This window comes from Chanodichthys erythropterus, chromosome 15, assembly GCF_024489055.1.
Source record: "Chanodichthys erythropterus isolate Z2021 chromosome 15, ASM2448905v1, whole genome shotgun sequence".
Classification (NCBI taxonomy): Eukaryota; Metazoa; Chordata; class Actinopteri; order Cypriniformes; family Xenocyprididae; genus Chanodichthys; species Chanodichthys erythropterus.
In genome coordinates this window covers 31,279,472-31,301,928 of record NC_090235.1, presented here as the reverse complement: position 1 = coordinate 31,301,928, position 22,457 = coordinate 31,279,472, and the positions used below count along the sequence as shown (strand labels likewise).

Below are 22,457 nucleotides of genomic sequence, written 5' to 3'. Positions count from 1 at the left end.
AACTGGTTAAAAATCTTGTGGAGAGGCATGATTAAGAATTAGATTTATACTGATATATGTGAGAATAATAAAAAAGACAAAAATTATAATTATAATTAATATAATATAAAAATTATAATGAAATAATTTAAACGTGGGGGGGGGGCTAAATTGACATATATTATGATAACACTTCACTGTAAGGTTCATTAGTTAAACATTAGTTCATGTATTAACTAACATGAACGAATGAATTAATGTATTAGTAAGTGTTGTATTAGTAAAACATTAACAAAAATTAATGTGCAGTTCATTATTAGTTCATGTTAACTAATGTAGTTAACTAATGAACCTTATTGTAAAGTGTTACCTATATTATAGAGCTTTCAGCAGAATTTAAACTGGATTTCACATTGCAAAATTGTACAAGTTAACATGCAAATCAACAAAAAATCAAATAACAACATATGAATCTTTCCCTGACTTGACTTTTATGAAAAATGCCCTCATCTTTCAGTTGTATTCTGCCTTTATTCAGTAACCTCTTGTCTTGTCAGTTTGTTTAACTGAATTCACTAAATTGTACAACTATATACTGTACATAGTTTAAGGAAAGAACTTTCGATGCTCATGTAATTCTCTGCCTTTATTTTGGTGGTTCATTGCGGGGAAATGTATGTCAAGACTGTACTTACATTCCATAACTCAAGTTTCCACCTTACTATGTGACTTTAACAAAATTAATTTCTCACATACAGCTATAACAAAGTAACATTTATTTTTGCTGGAAATGCCAGATTCCTCTGCCAGTTTCAGTGATGTGAAATCATGTAAGTAGATACAACCATTCCGCCACCTTCTGGAATAAACATAATATTGAACTGTTTCCTAAGTGACACAAGCGTAGTTCTTCTCCTCCAGGGGGAGCTCGACGCTCTCAGAAAGGCACCTTCAAATCTCACGACGTTTTTGTCTTTAAAGTTTTTCACAATTGCAAAGACACATTTCTTGAAACCTTCACCCATTTTCACAAAACAAATATAATCGTTAAAATCTATTATGACACCTAAATCTACCAGGATTAGTACTTGTGAAAAAAACTGCGATCATTAATCTATATAAAATGGTAAAACAAAATATCTTGTAATCTTAACCAAAGACTATAGAATATTCTAAAATAGTTTACAACACCATTAAGACATGTTGTTGTATCCTCTTAATAACAGTTGTAATATCAATGCATGCTGTCAGCGCTAGGAACTCTTCACCCTAGGAGTCTTTCCGGTTGGACTGTAAACTGAGACGGACCACATGTCTACATGTGCCGGATGTAAACACAACTACCCACGTGTTCAAGTAGGCCCCTAATGACTGTGCCTTACACATGGCTCTACATTCAGCAGGCAGCTGTTGATCTGTGCACATATTTACTGGGAATTGATCCTGAAACACATTTTTAAGGTAAGCTATTCAGTGACTATTCTAAAAATTACTGCTTCAAATAAAGTCATCCTTGTGGTTATATATCTTGCAGGTTTCATCATAGCTAATGAATGTTTTTATTGCTATTGGCTAGTTATATACATGTGTTGACTTTATAGGTACAGTCATGGCAGGTAGGAGCAAAGGTCGTGGAAGAAGCCAGTTTACCTTCAGTGTGGACGCACTGGGTTTTGGAAGGGGAGATTCTTTACCCCAATCTACACATACACCTTCTCCTCTTTTTCCTGTAAGTGTTTAATGGTTATTCAAGCGTCTTTACATTGTAATATACTAAAAAAAAAAACAAAAAAAAAAAAACATAATTTTTACAGGAAACAAATCCTGGCAGCTGTGGTTTAAACGTTTACAGAACAACCTGTACATTATATAAACCTGTAAAAAACTGTGATTTTCAACAACAACAAAAATTATATAAAATAGTATTAGTAGGCCCGCGCTGCTTCTAAAATCTGTTTTGTACCTTTAAAATATACTGACAACCACCATAATAACTTAGGGGATAAAGAGAAAACACATGATGAATCAAAGTTCATCACAAATAGCTTATTTTTATGCAGGGTCATGCACACAAATACAAAAACACCATCATAGTAACACAGAGTCACTAAAATATTGTAACAAACATTAATTTAACAACATACAATGTGATACAAAACCCTATTGTACATAACTGATAATATGAAACCCTATTGTACATAACTGATGAAAACTAAGAGGAAACATAATTATTAAAATTAAAAATCATCAATTGTGAAGTGTTACAGGGAATTCTGGGAATGGGAAATCTTTATAAGATGACTTTGTCTTTTTTTACTTCCAAAAATGGTATTTTACTGTAAAATTACATGAAATGCAAGGTTAGATCTATTACAGTTTTTTCGTATAGGGAACTTACTTTTAACCAATTAGCAGATTATTACTGTAGCATTTTATACAGTTAAATTTACAATAATTTTTGTAACACTTTAATTTACAGTGTCCTTGTTACATATGTTACATGTATTTACCATAGTAATTGTGCATAATTACTTCCAAATAACCCTCAACCAAACCCTAATCCTACCATAACCTTATAGTAAGTACATGTTGTTCATTAATATTACCCAGTACTTAAATATGTAATTACACTGTAACAATGACACCTTAAAATAAAGTGTAACCTATTTTTTTTAGTCTAACTACAATGGTTGTTATTACACATATTGCTATGTGTATAAATGTTATAAATGTCTTATTACTGATTCGTTAGAATTATTTGTTCTGAGAAAAGCTTTTGTTTTGTTTGAGATTTTGTTTCTAATGCATTAGAATGTATGTATGTATGCCGCTGTATGTAACATTTGTTTTAATTTAATTTGTTCTTTCAGCCTATGCAATTTAGGCCAGTGCCTCTGACTACAGGAGAAGAGGTGGACTATATGCTCGCTCTTAAGCAGGAGCTGAGAGCCTCCAGCAAGAATCTGCCATTCCACATAAGAGAAGCCAGAACAAAGACAGGTAAGATGGGCTGAGGCAACATGTGGGCAGTACAGAAAGTGGACAATTCTGAGCACAAAGGATAAAGATCCAACATGACTTAGAGAATGAGGTCATGCAGTATCTGGATTTGCATTTGAACTGTGGGCAATCACAGAATTATTTAAAGCCGACGACCCATCAGGCATGGATGGTCGAAAATCAGGTTTGAACGGCTCTTTATTGTTTTCTTTTTTAGATGTGGCGCGTTACTCTGATAAATACCAAAATGGTGAGCCGAAGAACAACACAATTGAATGGAGTCCAGGTGAGACACAATAGTAGATGATAAAGCAGAGGAAATTCAACAGTCAAACATAGAAACCTGAAATCTGGGAGTTGAAACCTACACTCCATTTAGGTCCTAGGATGCTTTTTGTCTCTTTGTAATTTAAATGTATAAGTATTTAAAGGGATAGTTCACCCAAAAACGAAAATTCTGTCATCATTTTCTCACCCTCAAGTTGTTCCAAACCTGTATACATTTTTTTGTTCTGCTGAACACAAAGGAAGATATATGTTTGTAACAAAGAAGATCTCGCCTCCCATTGACTACCGTAGTAGGAAAAAAATACTATGGTAGTCAATGGGGGCGAGAAACTTATACAGGTTTGGAACAACTTGAGGGTAAGTAAATGATGACAGAACTTTCATTTTTGGGTGAACTATCCCTTTAAAGCTGTGAATTCCAAGGACTGGTATCTGGCTTTTTATTCAGCAAGGAAGCATAAAGTCAAATTGCACAGATGACATCATTCCTTTTTGTCAGATAGGTGAGGTCGCCACAGACCACTGATCAAAAGTGACAGTAAAAGACATTTATAATGTCTATATATAATTTCTATTTCAAATAAATGTTCTTTTTAACTTTCTATACATAATAGAATCACGTATCACTGTTTCCACAATAATATTAAGCAGCACGTTTTTCATCATTGATCATAAAAATGTTTCATGAGCAGCAAATCAGCATATTAGAATGATTTCTGAAGGATCATGTGACACTGAAGACTGATGTTGGAGTAATGATGCTGAAAATTCAGCTTTAACATCACAGGAATACATTTTATTTTAAAATGTTTTCAAATTATTTTAAATTTCATATTACTGTTTTACTGTATTTTTAATCAAATACATTTAGTCTTTGTGATTATAAGAGATGTATTTCAAAAACATTTAAAAAATCTTACCACAGACTTTGAATGGTAGCATACAAGTGGAAGTTCTTTATTAAATTCATTTACTATTAATCTTTTTAGAATTTAATTTTTAATGTAATTATTTTTAAGAAAACTTATTCAGCATGAATTAATTGGTCAAAAGATGTACCATTGTAGAGGTAATCTTCTTTATTAATTGTGTTACAACTGACTTATTACATGTTATAATCAAGAAAATGTGAAAGTCAGGTTTTTCTAAACATATTTGATTTCATTTCAGACTGGAGCAGACTGCCAAAAGAGCTTTGTATTAAAGTACGGAAACCCCGAAAAACACGTAAGAAGTTCAACTATTATTATTATTATTATTATTATTATTATTATTATTATTATTATTATTATTATTATTATTACCATGTGTGTAAGTTCACAGTCTAATGTACTAAATGTCAACCAATACATGTTAAAATATGAGTAAATCATGTTTTTTTAATACCTTTGTTCCATAGTCATAGGTGCTAAGCCACTACTTCAGCGAAAACCAAAAGTAGCTGCTGGCAAAGAAGAGGTTCTCCAAAAACTAGAGGTATGAGTTCACAGAAGCCATAATATTTTGTTATGTTGCATTAACTGCGCATAAGATGTTTTAAACATGCTTGGACATTCAAATAAATTGAAAAAGCAGATTGACCTAACTGAAAACTTTAAATAGAAACACAAAATATACTGAAACTCACACTGACATACTTTAACAAAAGAAAATACCCATTTGCTTTCTCCTTATTACCTGTTTTTAAAGGTGCCATCGAATTTTTTTTTATAAAAGATGTAATATCTAAGGTGTCCCCTGAATGTGTCTGTGAAGTTTCAGCTCAAAATACCCCATAGATTTTTTTAAATAATTTTTTTAACTGCCTATTTTGGGGCATAATTAGAAATGCGCCGATTCAGGCTGCGGCCCCTTTAAATCACGCGCTCTCCGCCCCCGGAGCTCGCGCTTGCCTTAAACAGTGCATAAACAAAGTTCACACAGCTAATATAACCCTCAAAATGGATCTTTACAAAGTGTTCGCCATGCATACTGCATGCATGCGTCGGATTATGTGAGTATTGTATACTGTTATATTGTTTACATTTGATTCTGAATGAATTTGAGGCTGTGATCCGTGGCTAACGGCTAATGCTACACTGTTGGAGAGATTTATAAAGAATGTAGTTGTGTTTATGAATTATACAGACTACAAGTGTTTAAAAATGAAAATAGCGACGGTTCTTGTCTCTGTGAATTAGTGTTGCACGATATACCGGTACTAGAAAGGTATCGCGATACCCTGCTTTTAGAAACGGTACGGTTCTTCATTTTATTAGTACCGGTACTTTGAGTGCCAGCTGTATTTCCTAATGTGCGACAGCAGGGAGCAGTGTGTGTGCAGCGCGCTGCTTCTGAGGCACATTGAGTGCGTGTTTATTCCTGTCAACTGCGCAACGGCAGATGCACAAAGCAAAATATGGCATTATTTTGCTTACATTGCCGACAGTCAGGGCAAGCCCACGGACACCACAAAGCCCGTCTGCAAAATACGTTACAAAATAACGCAAGCGAAGGGAGCATCCAACTTGCCAAACATCCCGATTTGTACAGAGAATTTAAAGAGCGACAGGTTAGTGAATGTGATACCAGCGTTATGTTTATGCTCTCAAAAATTAAATGAGTGTTATTTATATTACTCATGCAAGCAGACATCCGCAAAGAGGTGTATTATTGAGTCTAATAAGTGATATCTGGTTGCTAAAATAAAATTAATTTTAAAAAACAAATATGTGAAGGGACTATACAATTATATTAAACCAATTTATGCTTTAATAACATTGCTCTAATTATTTACAGTAATCAATATTCTCACTGTCAAAACACTTACATGCAGGGCTTGATGACAGCCACTCCCACTAGCCACTTTGGCGAGTTGAATATAATTTAAGTTTACAGCCAAATGGTCGTCGAAGATCGTCGTAGCACAAAATTACAATCCAATCACACAATTCGTTATTTACATGCAGTTAGTGAAGGAGGGATAGGCGGAATTGCGCTGAATGACACACAACAGAAGCGCTCTCGCTCTCTCTCTCTCTCTCTCTCTCTCTCTGTCTGTCGCGCGCGCGATCAGTTTTCCACGCGTCTGAATAGTCAAATACACGTGCACACAGATGTCTAAATGTCCATCATGTGGAGTATCTCGCGTGAATACAGTCGGTTATGGCTTAAGTGGACGTAAACAGGTGGGTAATAACTGGATATTTGTCAGTTACGTCCATGCATTCAGCAGCCCAATTAAATAGGCCTGTCCATCATTAATGTTAATCAAACAACAAAACCTGTTAAATATGTTAAATAAACTTAGTGTATCTGAAAAAAGATTATTTTTAATTTACTACTGTTTTTGTAATTTGCTTCTTTGTTCTTTTATATAGCATAACACAAATAACTTGTTCTCATACTAGCTCATGCTCATACATTGTCCACCTCTTGCCCACCTGTACATACCAGCTGATATAAAATGTAATCTTGATTTGGGTGGTCAGTCTGCATTTAAAAGTTTGAAAGTGTTTTAAATCTTCTAAATCAAGTAAAATGACTCAAAAGTAATTTAAGCATAAGAAAGTCAGCTTTAATCATATAAAATGTAATTTACCAACATCAAAATTGTGGCCAATAAAAATGCTAGCCACAGTTCTGTCATATGTTATTTATTTACTTTTCCTACTGTTTTAGGTTTTTGCCATAGTATCGTTTAAGTATCGGTATCGTGATACTGAAGTTGGGTATCGTATCGAAGTCAAAATTTTGGTATCGTGACAACACTACTGTGAATACAGTAAGAAACGATGGTAACTTTAACCACATTTAACAGTACATTAGCAACATGCTAACGAAACATTTAGAAAGACAATTCACAAATATCACTAAAAATATAAAGTTATCATGAATCCTGTCAGTTATTATTGCTCCATCTGCCATTTTTCGCTGTTTTCCTTGCTTGCTTACCTAGTCTGATGATTCAGCTGTGCACATTCAGACGTTAATACTGGCTGCCCTTGTGTAATGCTTTGATCATGGGCTGGCATATGCAAATATTGGGGGCGTACACCCCAACTGTTACATTACAGTTGGTGTTATGTTGAGAGTCACCTGTTCTTCTGAGGTCTTTTAAACAAATGAGATTTGAAGGAGGAAACAATGGAGTTTGAGACTCACTGTATGTCATTTCCACGTACTGAACTCTTGTTATTCAACTATGCCAAGATAAATTCAATTTTTAATTCTAGGGCACCTTTAATCTGTCTATACAGCACGTTAGTAATGTTCATTTTATGAAATGACATTTAGACACTTGAGAAAAGAGAACAAGAGCATCATTCTGAAGAAGAGGAGGAAGAGGAGAAGAAGAAACAGAACGAGGAGGAGGAGGAGCCAGATGTGGATGAAGATTATGATGAAGAGGAGGTTGAAGATGTAAGAATTTTTTACTGTCATTTATCCATGTGACTTTTCTTTCTTTCTTTCTTTCTTTCTTTCTTTCTTTCTTTCTTTCTTTCTTTCTTTCTTTCTTTCTTTCTTTCTTTCTTTCTTTTGTTTGATAGAGAATCTTTGCAAAATCAATGTTTATTATCATTGCATGGAAAAAGGTTGCTTAAGCATTATGCAGAGTGTATTCATTTGTGGCTCACATAGCAAAGAAAATCATATGGTAGCAAAATTGTCGGGGTTTTTTTCTGCAAACTATCTCTAAATATCCTAAAAAAGGGTCCTAGTAAAGCATTTTTAACAGCAGAATATGTGTACTGTGTTTCAGGAGACAGACTACATCATGTCTTACTTTGACAACGGAGAGGATTTTGGAGCAGATAGTGATGACAATATGGATGAAGCTGTCTACTAATGTATTTTAAGAGGATTTTTATCTGAAGTTCTTATTAATGGGGATGCATATTTCTATGAGTGAGAGTGAAAGTATGTATTTCAAGAAGTGTCTTAGTTCAAGTTCGTTCTATGTTTCAACTTGAAACATACCGAATCAGATCATGACAAGTGACTGAATTTAATTTAATGACTAATGTTTTTAAGATCAGAGAGTCAGTGCTGCTATTGAGATGCTGTTCTGTGGTTTCTCAGCTGCTTTACGCAAATGGCGTGATCGACAGATACTGCTGCTATTCTAACAGTGTGCTGGAATGTTACTGAAAGACTTTTAATTGTGCTTTTCATTTCAGTTTAAGTATTGTAATCAGAAAGCTCTGCTTAATAAGGGAACACACAGAAGCCATCATTCCTTTTTGCCATATAGGAGAGGACACTACAGACCGTTCAGACCAGTCTGCATATATAATGCATCTCATGTTTACACCTGAAAATGCCTTGAATTGCAAATTACAACTGTATAAGAGAAACTTCATCTGTGTTAAGTTTCTTTTTTGTTGTTTTAAGTGTGTGACAAAATTATATGTGTTACTTTTTATGATGCTTTTTTATTCTGGAGTTTGACAGACCTAGTCTTTATTCATTTCCATTATATGATCATGAGTGGCTAAGGGTGGACATTCTTCTTTTGTGTTCCACAGAAGAAAGAAAGCCACGTGGGTTTGTTATGACTTGAATATGAGTAAATGATGATATTTTCACGGGAGCTAGATTGGAGAAACGTCATACAAACATTTTTCTTACATATCATCATCTGGCAGCCGACAGATGGCGATATTTCCCTTCAGTCTATAAACAATATTACGAGCTCTTACAATAACATCACCTGATTGTAGAGCTTTAATTTCCCCATGTTTTGCATTCTGCAGTTTTCAAATGCATGCTTTGGCGTGTGTTCAGCAGAACCAATCTTGTTTTACTGCACCATAACAAGTTTATGTTGCAACATTTTGCAGTGCTAGCAATTAAGCTAACAAAACTTGTTGAAAAATATCAGTTGCCCTCTAACACTAAACCCAATTCACAATGTGTCAAATCAGATGTGCTCCTTTTCACAAATATATTTAAATCCCTGACATAAAAGTTTTACTAGAAATTACATTAAAGTATATTTTAGTTTACTATAAATGCTTGTCAGTACATCAACCATATTTCAAAACAAGACGAAATTATGAAATTACAAAGATAGCCTATTTAAGTCTCACATACGTGGGTCAAATTACAGTACTTATGGGTTGAGGTCACTGCAGACTATTTTAACGATGCCTTTTACCTTTCTGGGCCTCAAAAGTGGTAATTTCGTTGCTTTCTATGAGGGATGGGAAAGCTCTCGGATTACATCAAAAGTAGCTTAACTGTTTGGAATGACATGAAGGTGAGTAATTAATTTTTGTGGTGAACTAATCATTCAAAGTATGTTATTTCCATAATAAGTAGGCGACTTTTTTGCTGTATGCTTAGGTATTCTAGTTTCACAATTCACACACCTACACAACTTGCATGCAGCATTTTCCATCAGGGGCTGAGAGAACATGTTTTTCAACGTATGCCACGCACTGTGAAGGACAAGGGTGTGAAATATAAGTCAACAAACAGAAGCAAACTCACCAGAAGGTACTACCCTATCAAATATGATACAGAAAGATATAGGTTTAAGCTTGCATCTGACTGCTTTTTCTCCATTTCAGAACTTCTATATAATGCCTGTCATAAAATATTGAATCATAAAGTTGTGCATTAACCATTTTATGCTTTAGTAATGAATATACAACTTAACTTTTTATTATCTTTCTTCTTTTTAATCATGAAAATTGTGTTGCTGACTAAATTTTAGGCCCAAATTGTAGTCCCAGATCTAGTCTGCAAATGACTGCAGGACAAAGCAGCCTGTTGTTTGGGCGGCATGGAGAGGTCGTATGTCAGTGTAGGTCGGGGTCTGTGAACTTACAGCTTTGAGCAGCACCATATATTTCCCAACCATTCACCCTGTCAGCAAGCTTAATGTGGAGGATCCCAAAAATATTTCTCGGTATGCCATGCATGGCACAAACATATTTCATAAGCACGTATACAGCAGGCGGCTTTTAACAAGTAAGAATTGTAGAGTTTCTCTATTGGTAAGACTCATAATAGTAATTTTTGTGGGGCATTTGGTTACATAAATAGGTGATACAGCATGTTGACAACACGCATGAACATTTACGTGCTTATGTGCGACTTCCTCCTTCACTTGCTGTACTCAGCATGCCTTTGTGGTGAGATAAAGTACACAGTGTACAACCACAAACCCCATGCATGTATTGCATTTGGAAAGTTTTTGCTTTGTCCAGCCTACTTACAAATGATACAACTAACCTGATTTTGACTTTCATATTCTTTTGGTACATATATTTTTTTCAGAAATTACAAGAAGGATGCAAATAAAAGTAAAGTAAACTATTATAACATATTCTCTAGATCAGAATCAAGCTAGATGCTAATGCTAAAGATATGTTAAACTATTATGACTTTGTTATCTGGTATGTTTACCCTCCCAGTTCCATTTACGGCCACAAAGTGTAAACTTTACACTTTTCAACATCGACAAATTGCCACCAAAACTTGGATCAAGTTCCCAGGGTGGAACTAACACTATTATGTAACTCTGTTGTTATCCTAAGACACTGTCTGTTCTCAAATTGGTAGTCAACGTATCACATTGCTGCTCATTTGCATAAAGTTAAAACTTTGTTGCATTGTCAACAATCAAACCTACATTTTATGTTGAACATTCACAGCACTAAAAATAAATTGCAGTTGGTTTAATGTAGCCTGTACAAGTTAGCGTCAGAGCAAGATTCCAAAATGAGGTCAATAAGAGCAGATTTAGACCATCATTCTGTGCTGCATCAATCCAGTTAGGGAAATCAAGAAAGAGGATTCTGCTGTGGCAAGAAGGAGAAAGGCCTTGGAAACGGGCCCTCTAACATTTGATACTTTAAAGGATTAGTTCACTTTCAAATTAAAATTTCCTGATAATTTACTAACCCCCATGTCATCCAAGATGTCCATGTCCTTCTTTCTTCAGTTGAAAAAAAATTAAGGTTTTTGATGAAAACATTCCAGGATTATTCTCCTTATAGTGGACTACAATTGGCCCCAAACGGCTGAAGGTCAAAATTAGTATATAACAGTTAGTTCAAACTTTGGCCTGTGGAGGGCAGTAATACACTTAGCAGCGTCTACATTGCCGTAATTCTAATAGAGAAGAAGAAGAAGAGAGCTACGGTGCGTTCCAAATGGGATCTATCGCCTTCTGAAGGTCACTTCAGAGTGAAAACAATCATGGCCGCCATATTGAAGGGTCGTTCCAAACCGAAGTGCTCAAAACTGGCCACTTCAAAGGGCCCTTCGGAATGAAGGATTTCAAAGGGTACAACTGATGGAAACTTCAGGCCCCCATGACCCTTTGTACATGGAAGTTGTTTGTCATCACAGAATGGGTACAGGAGGTCGATTTTACCTATAAATGTATAGTATTTTTCTATACTACTGCAATATTTATAGTTAGTTATTATTAGATTTGGTACATTATTATGGTCAAAATGACATTGTACTTCAACCAAAATCTTTACAGCTACTTTTATCAGTCCATTCAAATGTTTCAAATACATAGACACAATATACATCATATTTAACATAAAAGACCGGCAGCTTATAATGTTACGACAGCAACAGATGTGCGTTCCAAAAAAATATTTTTTTGACCCTACACCCTTTATCCCTTTGAAGGGATTAGTGCACAGGGAAGAGCCCTGCCAAATGGAACACAGGGCCAATTCAATGAGCGTCTATGGTTAAAATGTATATAATTTGTAATTTTTTTTAGAAAATGGCCGATTGTTTTACTAGATAAGACCCTTATTCCTCGTCTGGTATTGTTTAAAGCCCTTTTGAAGCTGCACTGAAATTGTAATTTTGACCTTCAACTGTTTGGGGCCAGTTGAAGTCCACTATAAGATTAATGAATGTTTTATATATAATCTTGGAATGTTTTCATCAAAAACCTTAATTTCTTTTTGACTGAAGAAAGAAGGACATCTTGGATTACATGGGGGTGAGTAAATTATCAGGAAATTTTGATTTGAAACTGAACTAATCCTTTAAGGCAAGTGACACAGCTTAGTACAACACTGTCTTGAGCAAGGCACCTAACACCCAATCACTCCCCGGTCACCACAGCAAAACAGCTGCCCATGCTCTGGGTGTGTGTGTTCACTACTCCCTACTCCTATGTGTGTGCACTAACTTGGATGGTTTAAATCCAGAGGACGAATTCTGAGTATTGCTTACCATGGCCCTCATATTTCACTTTCATATACTTTTATACTTTCATCAATAAATTGGTTGGTTCTAATTATCGAAGAGCAGAAATGTAAAACTTTTAATTTGGCATTATTACAAAATGCACATTTATAAAAGTGTACTTAAGTGTTCTAAGAAACATTGTCATGAAGGTTTACTCTCTTTAAGTTCACTTAAGTGATCTTTTATTTCATTCATATTATATTATCTGCAAGTACAGTTTTTTGAATATACTTTTAAGATTTGAAGTACACTATAGAAGTGTGCATTCAAACTATTTTTTTTTCACAAGAATATTTAAATTTAAGTTCAATACTGTGTCACTGATTTTGCAAAGATTTCTCAGTTATGAGATCCTCCCTTCTGCTAATTCCGACTCTGATCACATGTTAGTCATGTGCTGCATTATTTCATTAACCAGTTACTGCTTGAATTTACTTTCCCTAGAAACAAGGATTCCACCAAACCACCAAAGATTTATATTTATAAACAGCTATCGCTTATCTACATTTATTTGCTGATTCTCAGAAACTGCCTCTAACTCCTGACTCCCATGGGAGAGCTGACTCAGCGCAGCCCTTTTCCTGCTTCCGCATATTCAGGGCCATTTCAGCTCCAGAATCAACCTCTCTTGTGCTCTCAGGGAACGTCAAGTACTGCAGTGTGCTTCCTCTGTTTGGTTAGTTAACACATCTTACTTCCTCCTCGCTTGTGATCTGTTATTCATTCTATTCAATGACACAATGTTCTTGTTACAGCAATAAACAGTCCAGTTAATGAAACTGAAGTAAAGCAATAAACAGTAAAAATGTCAGCAACGCTTTGCACGTATTGCTTTTTCATTACTTGTTTGCAAATTTAACAGTTAATTTTGTACTAAACAGAAGTCGTGACATAGTAATAAAAACTTAAAAGGATAGTTCGCCCAAAACTCCCCCTCAAGTTGTTCCAAACCTGTATACATTTCTTTGTCCTGCTGTACACAAAGGAAGTTATTTTGAAGAATGTTTGTAACCAAGCAGATCTTGCCCTGCATTGACTATACCATAGTAGGGGAAAACATACCATGGTTGTCAATGGGGGGCGAGATCTGCTTGGTTACAAACATTCTTTGTAACCAAGTTATGTAGGAAATCACTTGCTAGGAATAATGCAGTTTAGTATAATGTTAAATGATGCAATTGACCTGTTTAGTTGCTTTGACCCACATCATGATTGACCCTGTAGTGTAATCTCCACTAGATAAAGACACTTCCATCCACACACTAGCAGAAATTCCCATGTTCAAAAAGCACAACAATAATATGGAAACCACGTGAAAGCAGGGAAATGTGGTTATTGTTTGCATACAGCTCTCCGATTAGGGCACCAAAGGGTAATCAGCAGATTTTAGACTAAACACATGACAGGAGACAGATCAAGGGCATTATACTGCACATTATCTCTGACTTTCTCACTGATGTCTTTGTCTTTCAAGAATCTTAATCAAAGCTGCACTGCTGAAATGTTGACATAATGTAAAGGCTGACTCCACAAGAAAATGATGCACTGCCCATAATATTAATGCCAAACATAGTCATTGTTTTTGGTAAAACAAAGGGCATGTTCAGTGCCTTGACTTCCTCACTGTGTCACTGTCAGCTTAGTTGTTACTGACACTAGGGCTGTGATATATCTTCACGCAAAAGCTTGTCAGCAGTTCATCAGTCTGTGGTGTCACCCCTAAATGTGTTGGCAGGTGTTGCCATTCCTTCTTATATTGGCTTGAGGGACTGAGTCACTGCTCATTCAACGGCTGAGGTTACTGTGTGACCTGTGATCTGAATTGAAGCTTCACTGATTTGTGCATGTGCAGGAGATTTTATATTCTTTCAATTATTGAAATGAATGTATGCAGGTGAACAATTATGTTTCTACTCTATGACAGGGTTGCTGAACTGCATGGTGCACTGTGGCCCACATGGGTCGCTGGTCTGTTTAAAAAAATGCTTAATGCATATAAACTGCAACTATCCGACTTGCAAAAAGTTCTTCTAACAAATAAAGTAGCCTAAACAAAGATGTTTTAGTAGTAGTCAGCTTATTTGTTCGTTTATTATCTTATTTAGATACTCAAAATGTGTACAAATGTTGTAACAGTGTTATGTTGAACAATGTTTTGCAAGTTCCCAGCATGCATTGAAGCTTGGACATCACTTATTATTATGTAAATATTATTAAAACTTAATAATAAAAAGATTTTCTATACATATTTTGTCATTGTAATCAATCAATTTGTGTGTGTGTGTGTGTGTGTGTGTGTGATGCAATGAAACATGCCAAATCATACAGATATGATTTTTCATGTGAGCTTTTTGTTTTTATATGCATTTTTTTGTAAATTAAAACAAAACCTGTAGCGGTAGTTTGCCAAATAATTTTGTGAGATAAATACATTAACCAAGTTTAGTGTCTTGTTTTTCATTCACATTTAAAATATTTTGCTCAAATTTTGATCATTAATCTGAACTTGTAGGGTCAAAAAAAAAAAAAAAAAAAAAAAAATCCCATTTGGCCACTATTGTATATTAAACTTTGTCATTCACTGCAGTGGTAGTTTAATGGATAAAGTCACCATGAAATCAAAACTTATTGGAATATTGCAGTGTTTATTATAATTAATACATCAATGCATATCTCATTTTAAAAAAAAATAATTTCTGTATCCTTATAATTTTTAATTAAAATATCTTCCCCTCCCCTCTTGCAGCATCATCTCTTCTCTTCTCTGATGATGTGTTTACTGGTGTGAGGGCGGGGCAACCTGTCAATCACATGAGATGACAATAGCAATCCACAACCATCCAATCAATTCCTGATAGACCAAATGAAGTCCCGCCTTACATTTTTTTTCTTGTGTCGAGAAGCTGTTCCTCTCAGATATACATCTCAAAAGGGAAGAAAATACTATTGCAACTTTTGTTTCATGCTGACTTTATGAGTGGGGTCATGTTAATGAATTGATGCACATGATCAAACAGGTACATGATATATTTGTTTCAACAATACACAGCAAGAGCCAAATCCTGTAAACCCACCTTATTACAATCATGTGCTACTAATAGAAAGGGATGTGCTCTTAGACAGAGAGTGACCCAGAAACTGCAGGGTTCTATGATATCACACTCTTGCTGTCTCAACAATGCTCACTTGAGCCACTTAACCTTCGCCCAGGATTCCCCGCACCATTTGCTGAACCACTGTGACAAATGATTGAAGAAGACCCTGGGTTTTTAAGCACCCTAATATTCTGACCTTTCAAGGGAAAGATTGAAAAATACATTTGATAACTATTTGTACACAGTAAAATCCCCAGAATTAAATCAACTCTGATCAGAGTACATATGGCCCCTCTCTAAATAGTGTTAAAGTAACACTGACGCAAAGTTAAAGTTAATGAAATAACAATTAATTAAGTGATTGTACATTAGTGATGAACACCTGCTGTTAACAAGCAGAATCACAGAAGAAAAGACAAACAAGAACTACCACTGACTTCAGTCACAGCCTTATTAATTGCTTAATTATCTCATTAACTTGAACTCTGCTTCAGTGTTACTTTAACGCTATTTAGAGAGGGACCATATGTACTCTGAGCAGAGTTGATTTAACTCTGGGGATTTTACTGTGTATATTGTATTTGTATAAGATTAGGATGCTACAAAGTGCCAATCAAAAGTTTGAACAAATCTGACTAATTTATGTTTCTCATAACATTTCGATCTAGAGGTGATTTGCTACTCAAGAAACATTTCTTATTATTATCAATGTTGAAAATGGTTGTGCTGCTTAATATACTGTGATACATTTTTTTCAGGATTCTTTAATAAATAGAAAGTTCAAAATAACAGAATTAATTTGAAATAGAAATCTTTGATAACTTTATAAATGTCTGCTGTCGCTTTTAATCAATTTAATGCATCTTTGATGTCATTTGAACAAAAATATAAATATGAAACATCTTACCCACAACTTTTATTGTTTAATTGAATTTAGTTGAATTTAACAAAGGCATTCTTTAATTTCCACAAACTCCCTGTAGTTCCATTAGAAACCTCTAGGGGTTCACAAACCCTTTTTGAGAATCCCTGATCTGTTTTTTTCCAGAGAAGACTGTCTTGTAGTTGTGAATTTTCAAAGATATCTTAATTTAAAAGCCTAACTGTTACTGTTCCAATTTAAAAGAGAGTGTGCTTTCTATAACATATGCTAGTATCAACTCAGTTTGAAGTTTGTGAACAGTTACAATTACGCAACAATGCATTTTCTGTTCCTGTGCATCATGATATCTCAGTGTAGGCAATACAGCATAAGTCAAGGTTCCTCTTTCTCAAAGTGTTGTTGCTCCGCTCACTGTAAACAGAACATACCGATCTCATCCAGATGCAGGGAGGAGTGTGTCTGTTGCTTTTGCTCTACAGGCCAGTAGAAGTGCTTTGCAGCACAAAACATAGGCAATCGGAAAACATGTCTGTACATTTCTACAGCTCCAGCTGAGCCCTGAGGATGTTTTGATCATATCACATGACATCTGAAATGTGTCAATGGATGAGAAACAACATTGTTATGCAATAATGTGAGCCTGCGCAGAAGTCAAATTTGCCTATTTGTTTACAAAACTTTGTCTCTAAAGAAGTTTTAATAGATTTTAATCTTCTAATTGTATGTAACAACATGTATGCTAAGATTACCATGACTTGTTTTGAAAAATGAACACTAAATGTGCTGATCTGGACAAATCCCATTTCCCTATCTTTAATCAGTTTCTCTGCCTTGTTTCGGTTCTCTGTGCCTGAATTTGTTGAGACAGCTATTTAAATTTAACAACATGTAACGTGACCTTCAGTTCCCCTTTTAAAACATTCAGCGACTTCTTAGGGTTACTGCGTAGAACAGATTTTAACATACTGTTGGTTTTTACACAGAACTTCTTTTACACTCATTATAATAAAGGTGACCCTGGACCACAAAACCAGTCATAAGTCGCACGGGTATATTTGTAGCAATAGCCAACAATACATTGTATGGGTCAAAATGATCAATTTTTATTTTATGACACAAATCATAGGATATTAAGTAAAGTTCCATGATGATATTTTATAAATTTCCTACCGTAAATATATCAATATGAATTGCTAAGGACTTTATCAATATTTAGATTTTTTTGCACCTTTAGATTCCAGATTTTCTAATAGTTGTATCTCAGTGAAATATTGTCCTATTCTAACAAACCATACATCAATGCTTATTGCATTGATGAAAGCTTATTTATTCAGCTTTCAGATCTATGTATGTGATGTATACATTTCAAAATATTGACCCTTATGGCTGGTTTTGTGGTCCAGGGTCACAAATATATATCACTCCATTACACCAGTCTTCAGTGTTACATGATCCTTCATAAATCATTTTAATATGCTGATTTGCTGCAGAACCAGTTGTGCTGGTTCATATTTTTTTGTGGAAAACTTGACACATGCAAAAGTCTTTATACTGTTACTTTTGGTCACCGTGATTTTGCCAAGTAAGACATGTTCCTGGAACAATATCCCAACAAACAAAATTTAGTCATAACCCCTAAACCTAACTCTACCCATAACTTATCCCTAAAATCAGAGGGAAGTGATAAATAAATAGTTAATGCACCTATAATCATGGTTGCAAGTCTTAACTTGACATAAACTGATGTTGATCTAGGAACATGTTGTACTTGATGAAATCAGGTTCATCCATAGGACACATATTAGCCTATTGGCTTTTTCTAAAGCAAATAGGTAGTGCAAAACTCAGTAAATCACTATTCAAATAAATTAGATAAAGGGAAAAGGAGACCTTCATAGGCCAGGACAGTGCCGCTGCGCTCCTTACAAGGCTGATACCCGCATTTTACACAGAACAGAGAAGAGTCAGACACATCAGCCAACAGAGGATGCTGGCATGCATTCACAGCGTGATCACAGCATGCTCAGAACATCCAGCCTATGAGGCGGAGCGTGATCAGAGTAAACCACCAATCAGAAGTCAGACATTTCAGCTACAGTTACAGAGTGGGTGTACACAAATGTAGGGGAAGTACTGTTCTCAGCCTCAAACCAGGAAAGGATGATGTGGGTGGGGGAAAAAACTGCCACTTGGCAGAACACAGGAAAAATGAGAGCGAGGAAATGGAACTTTTAGTGGAATCTTTGGGTTTATCCAAATGTGCATGGGTCAAAAGTGTGGCCTCATAAATGTAGTTCAAATTCTCCCTAGATTTTATTATATTATTTTATTATATTATATTATTTTTTATATCATAGTGTATGACGTAGACTAAAGTCAGTTCTCCTCAGTTTCATACAGGTGTAGTTCATCACAAATTAATTCATTCCACTAACATATGACAACCACAAAGTATCACAATTTTGTTTTCCTTTAAAAACAATATATTTCTAAACTAAAAGTCTGCTACCTGGATTGATGATACTTTATCTAATACAGTGACAGTCTTACATTTTGTACGTGTTCAAATATCTTTTGGGGCCACTTTGAAAGTATTTATTGCAGGAATGTGTTTAAATTGGACACCATATGACAGTTGTAAGCCAGAGGAACAGTCCGTTTCAGCTGCAGCTTACATAAGCACATACGGCAGACCTTTATTTATTTTCTCACACATTATGATGTTGGCAAAGAACAAACATTTGGGATTCCTTCTTCAAAATAAGATTCAAATTAGAATCTGACCTTCTAACCTGTATTGTCTGTTCGAATTGTACTATATTTGCTTGAACAAACAGTAAGGTAGTCAAAGAGAAAAAAAGGGTGTGTAAGAGAAACCAAAAGAGAAACAAGGAAGAGATGGGAAATAACGAGCATTCATCAGGTGACTGAAAGCTCACAGAACACTGGGCTTAAACAATGACAACACGCATGATTATTTATGTTTAGCCAATCAAAGGAAGGCACAGTTTTGCTAGGCATCATGGGCTCATTATATGATGTGGCAGTTTTGAACCTTAACTCATAGAGTGGGACTTTTTGATCACAGCAAGCGCAAGTGAAAATGAGTAGTCTCTGAAGAATTCCCACTTAAGTTTAGTCATCAATTGAGAAAGGCTGGAGCACAGCAGATCTGACAAATGAAACTGAAATTGTGGTTGAAATAGTTTATAAATAGTTTAGAGTCATATTCACTTGTTGAGACAGTTGAGAACTTTTTATGATATTGTAGTAGCATCTGCAATTTTTTTATGCTGTGGTTTGTTGGGGTGGGGGGGTTTCTGTGAAGGACAAAAACAGACTTGACAAACTGATTAGGAATTCAAGCTCAGTTATAGGGTGCTCTTTGCCCTCAGTGGATGAAATTGTGCAAACAAGGATGGTAGGGAAATTGTCTTATACTGTATCATGAAGTGTATATCTCACCCCCTCCATGATACAGTGCAGGCTATGTGAAGTTCATTTAGTAACAGATTTATCTATCCACATTGCTCTAAGGAGGGTTATAGAAGGTATTTTCTCTCCCAACTGCTGTAAGATTATTTAATCAATTGTGATCATGACTTGTGTTTGATATGTTGTGCTTGGAAGGGTTTTTGGGGACAATTTTTCAGTTTTTATTTTTATTTTACATAATGTATCTGTGACGAGCAGGGCGGGCGAGAGCCTTGAGGGAACGGCGCGAATGAGCATCACCTGTGAGGCGCGCCGGCCTCGAGTCTCTCACGGAGGAGCTCCGGGAGCATAAAAGGAGGAGCGACGACCGTGAAGGATGAGAGAGGACCAGGCCTGGACTTTATGTTTTATTATATGTTTGTGCGGCCGGCAGACGTCCGCGAGGGTCTGCCGGCATTACTTTCATTTTGTTCTTTGTATTTTATAGATTATTGTTTCAATGCTCGCCGGTTCCCGCCTCCTTCTTCCCGTATATACGAACTGTGTTACACTGGTGCCGAAACCCGGGAGGAAGGAGGGATATGTTGTCGGAGAGTGTGAAGACCGTGAGAGGCTGCCCGAGGCGGTGGTGCTGGAGCATAGTGACAGGTGGGACGAAGAGCTCGGTGCCATGCCCCTGGGATGAGGTGGGGTGGCTGACGTCCAAGAGGGAGCGGAGGAGTCGCCGCCTTTCGCCGTGGGCCAGGGCCTGCTGCTGTCCGCCATGAAGGGGAGGAGCAGGGCACGGGGGACTTGCTGCCGGCTGCCCTCAGTTGGAGGAGCCATTGCCGGCCGCCAGGGGGCGGAGGAGGATCGAGCCGTCCACGGAGCGTCCAGTACCATCGCATGGCACCGCGAGGAAGAGCCTCCCGGCTGGCTGAGGGCCGAGCGGCAGTGTGTCTGGGAACCGGACCAAGATTTTTTTTTTTCTCTCTCCCCTCTCTCGTCCTGTCGCTCCCCTTGCTTCTGTCTCCTTTCTCTCGTCTCGTCTGTCCTTACTCCCAGGTGCTGCGGCCGCCGAGACAGGCCCCGGGGGGGAGTAGTGCACAGTCTCGGGAGTACCCCCCAGCCTGCGAGGGGTGATGGGGGTATGTGACGAGCAGGGCGGGCGAGAGCCGTGAGGGAACAGTCTCTCACGGAGGAACTCCGGGAGCATAAAAGGAGGAGCGACGACCGTGAAGGATGAGAGAGGACCAGGCCTGGACTTTATTTTATGTTTTATTATGTTTGTGTGGCTGGCAGACGTCTGTGAGGGTCTGCCGGCATTACTTTCGTTTTGTTCTTTGTTTATTTATTTTTTTTAACATTGAAATGTTTAATCTCTTTTGTCCTTCACACCTCACGCCGTTCCCTCACGGCTCTCGCCCGCCTTGCTCGTCACAGTTTCTATTGTATTTATTGTAGTATGTTGTGCTGCTGTGACAAGTGAATTTCCCCTCTGGGGATTAATAAAATAATCAATCAATCAATCAATCAAATCAATCAATCAATCAGTCAATATTCTGTCTATCAACCTTAGAACTCACACATTAACCTCAGATTCTGTTTTTGAGCTCCAAGAGTTGGCACCAGTACAAATTATTTTCCCTTTTCCTCGAAATAATTTCATGCGTGTAAATAGTGGAGCTGCTTTTTTTTTTTTTTGGTTACTGTAATACTGCCAAGTAAGCCCAGAGTTCAGGCATACCAGAACTGTTTTGAGTTTGGAGGTCGGGAAGGCCATATTTGGCCTCTGTATGCTACCAAAATGAACAGGGATTGTTTGAAAAGGATTTCACAGTGTACCATTTGGACTAAACAATGCACCTCATACTTAAATTATGTCAATAGCTACTCAAATTCTCCCTAATTGTCCCCAAATTCCTGTGAACATTTGGTCTGGATTGAACTTATTACAATTATCTGCTGTAGATTTAACAACATAAACATTTTCAAAAATATTTTAGTGTATAGGTCTGTCCTGAGCTAATGCTAATGTATAAAAGTTATAAGAGGTAAGCATATTCTAAACACTGTGGTCCAAATATTACAGTGTACATAGAATATGATGGTAACACATACCAAATATGATGTTTACACATACCGATTGACTTGTAACACATTAACACGGTAACTACAGCATTCATAACTTTTTTCTTTGAATGTTCAATCTATCAGCTTAGTAAATGGGAGTGTAGTATTCTCTGAAATTTAACGCAATTTAAGAATGACTAGATTAATGAAGTTTTTATTGTACATGACTAAAACAACTACTCATTTCCATCAACAAAGTAGTTTTTATATTGCGGCTGACTAATTTCTCCCTGATTGGCTGGATGGCAAATATCATATCCTCATCAGTTAGTTTGCACGTGGCTGGTCACTCTGTACTCTCATATTTAGTTCCAGCCCACAGTTCACACTTACTGGTGATGAATTATTAACGCAGTGGTTAGGTTTAGTCAGAATCTCAGGTAAGATAATGCTCTCTGTGACGTTTTGTTGACGCACTAGCACACGGTGAACCTACATTGGCAATGGGAAGC

General features: G+C 36.4%; 2 protein-coding genes across 6 annotated transcripts in view; one reads left to right on the top strand and one right to left on the bottom strand.

The window, feature by feature from the left end:
* Positions 1-22,457, bottom strand: part of si:dkeyp-92c9.4 (mucin-1) — a 43,047-nt gene that overhangs the window by 7,721 nt on the left and 12,869 nt on the right. The window contains exon 1 of one of the 5 annotated variants that reach the window (XM_067361737.1): positions 13,664-14,707. The exons of the other annotated variants lie outside the window; for them this stretch is intronic. The gene's annotated coding sequence lies outside the window, so the exon portion shown is untranslated. Of the gene's footprint in view, positions 1-13,663; positions 14,708-22,457 lie in introns of those variants that run through there. 5 annotated transcript variants of the gene reach the window in all.
* Positions 900-8,738, top strand: polr3gla (RNA polymerase III subunit GL a). Its single transcript, XM_067411380.1, has 8 exons — positions 900-1,440; positions 1,581-1,708; positions 2,850-2,979; positions 3,197-3,265; positions 4,438-4,494; positions 4,667-4,743; positions 7,543-7,668; positions 8,009-8,738. The coding sequence occupies exons 2-8, from the start codon at positions 1,589-1,591 to the stop codon at positions 8,093-8,095; spliced, it is 666 nt and encodes a 221-aa protein (XP_067267481.1). The 5' UTR covers positions 900-1,440; positions 1,581-1,588; the 3' UTR covers positions 8,096-8,738.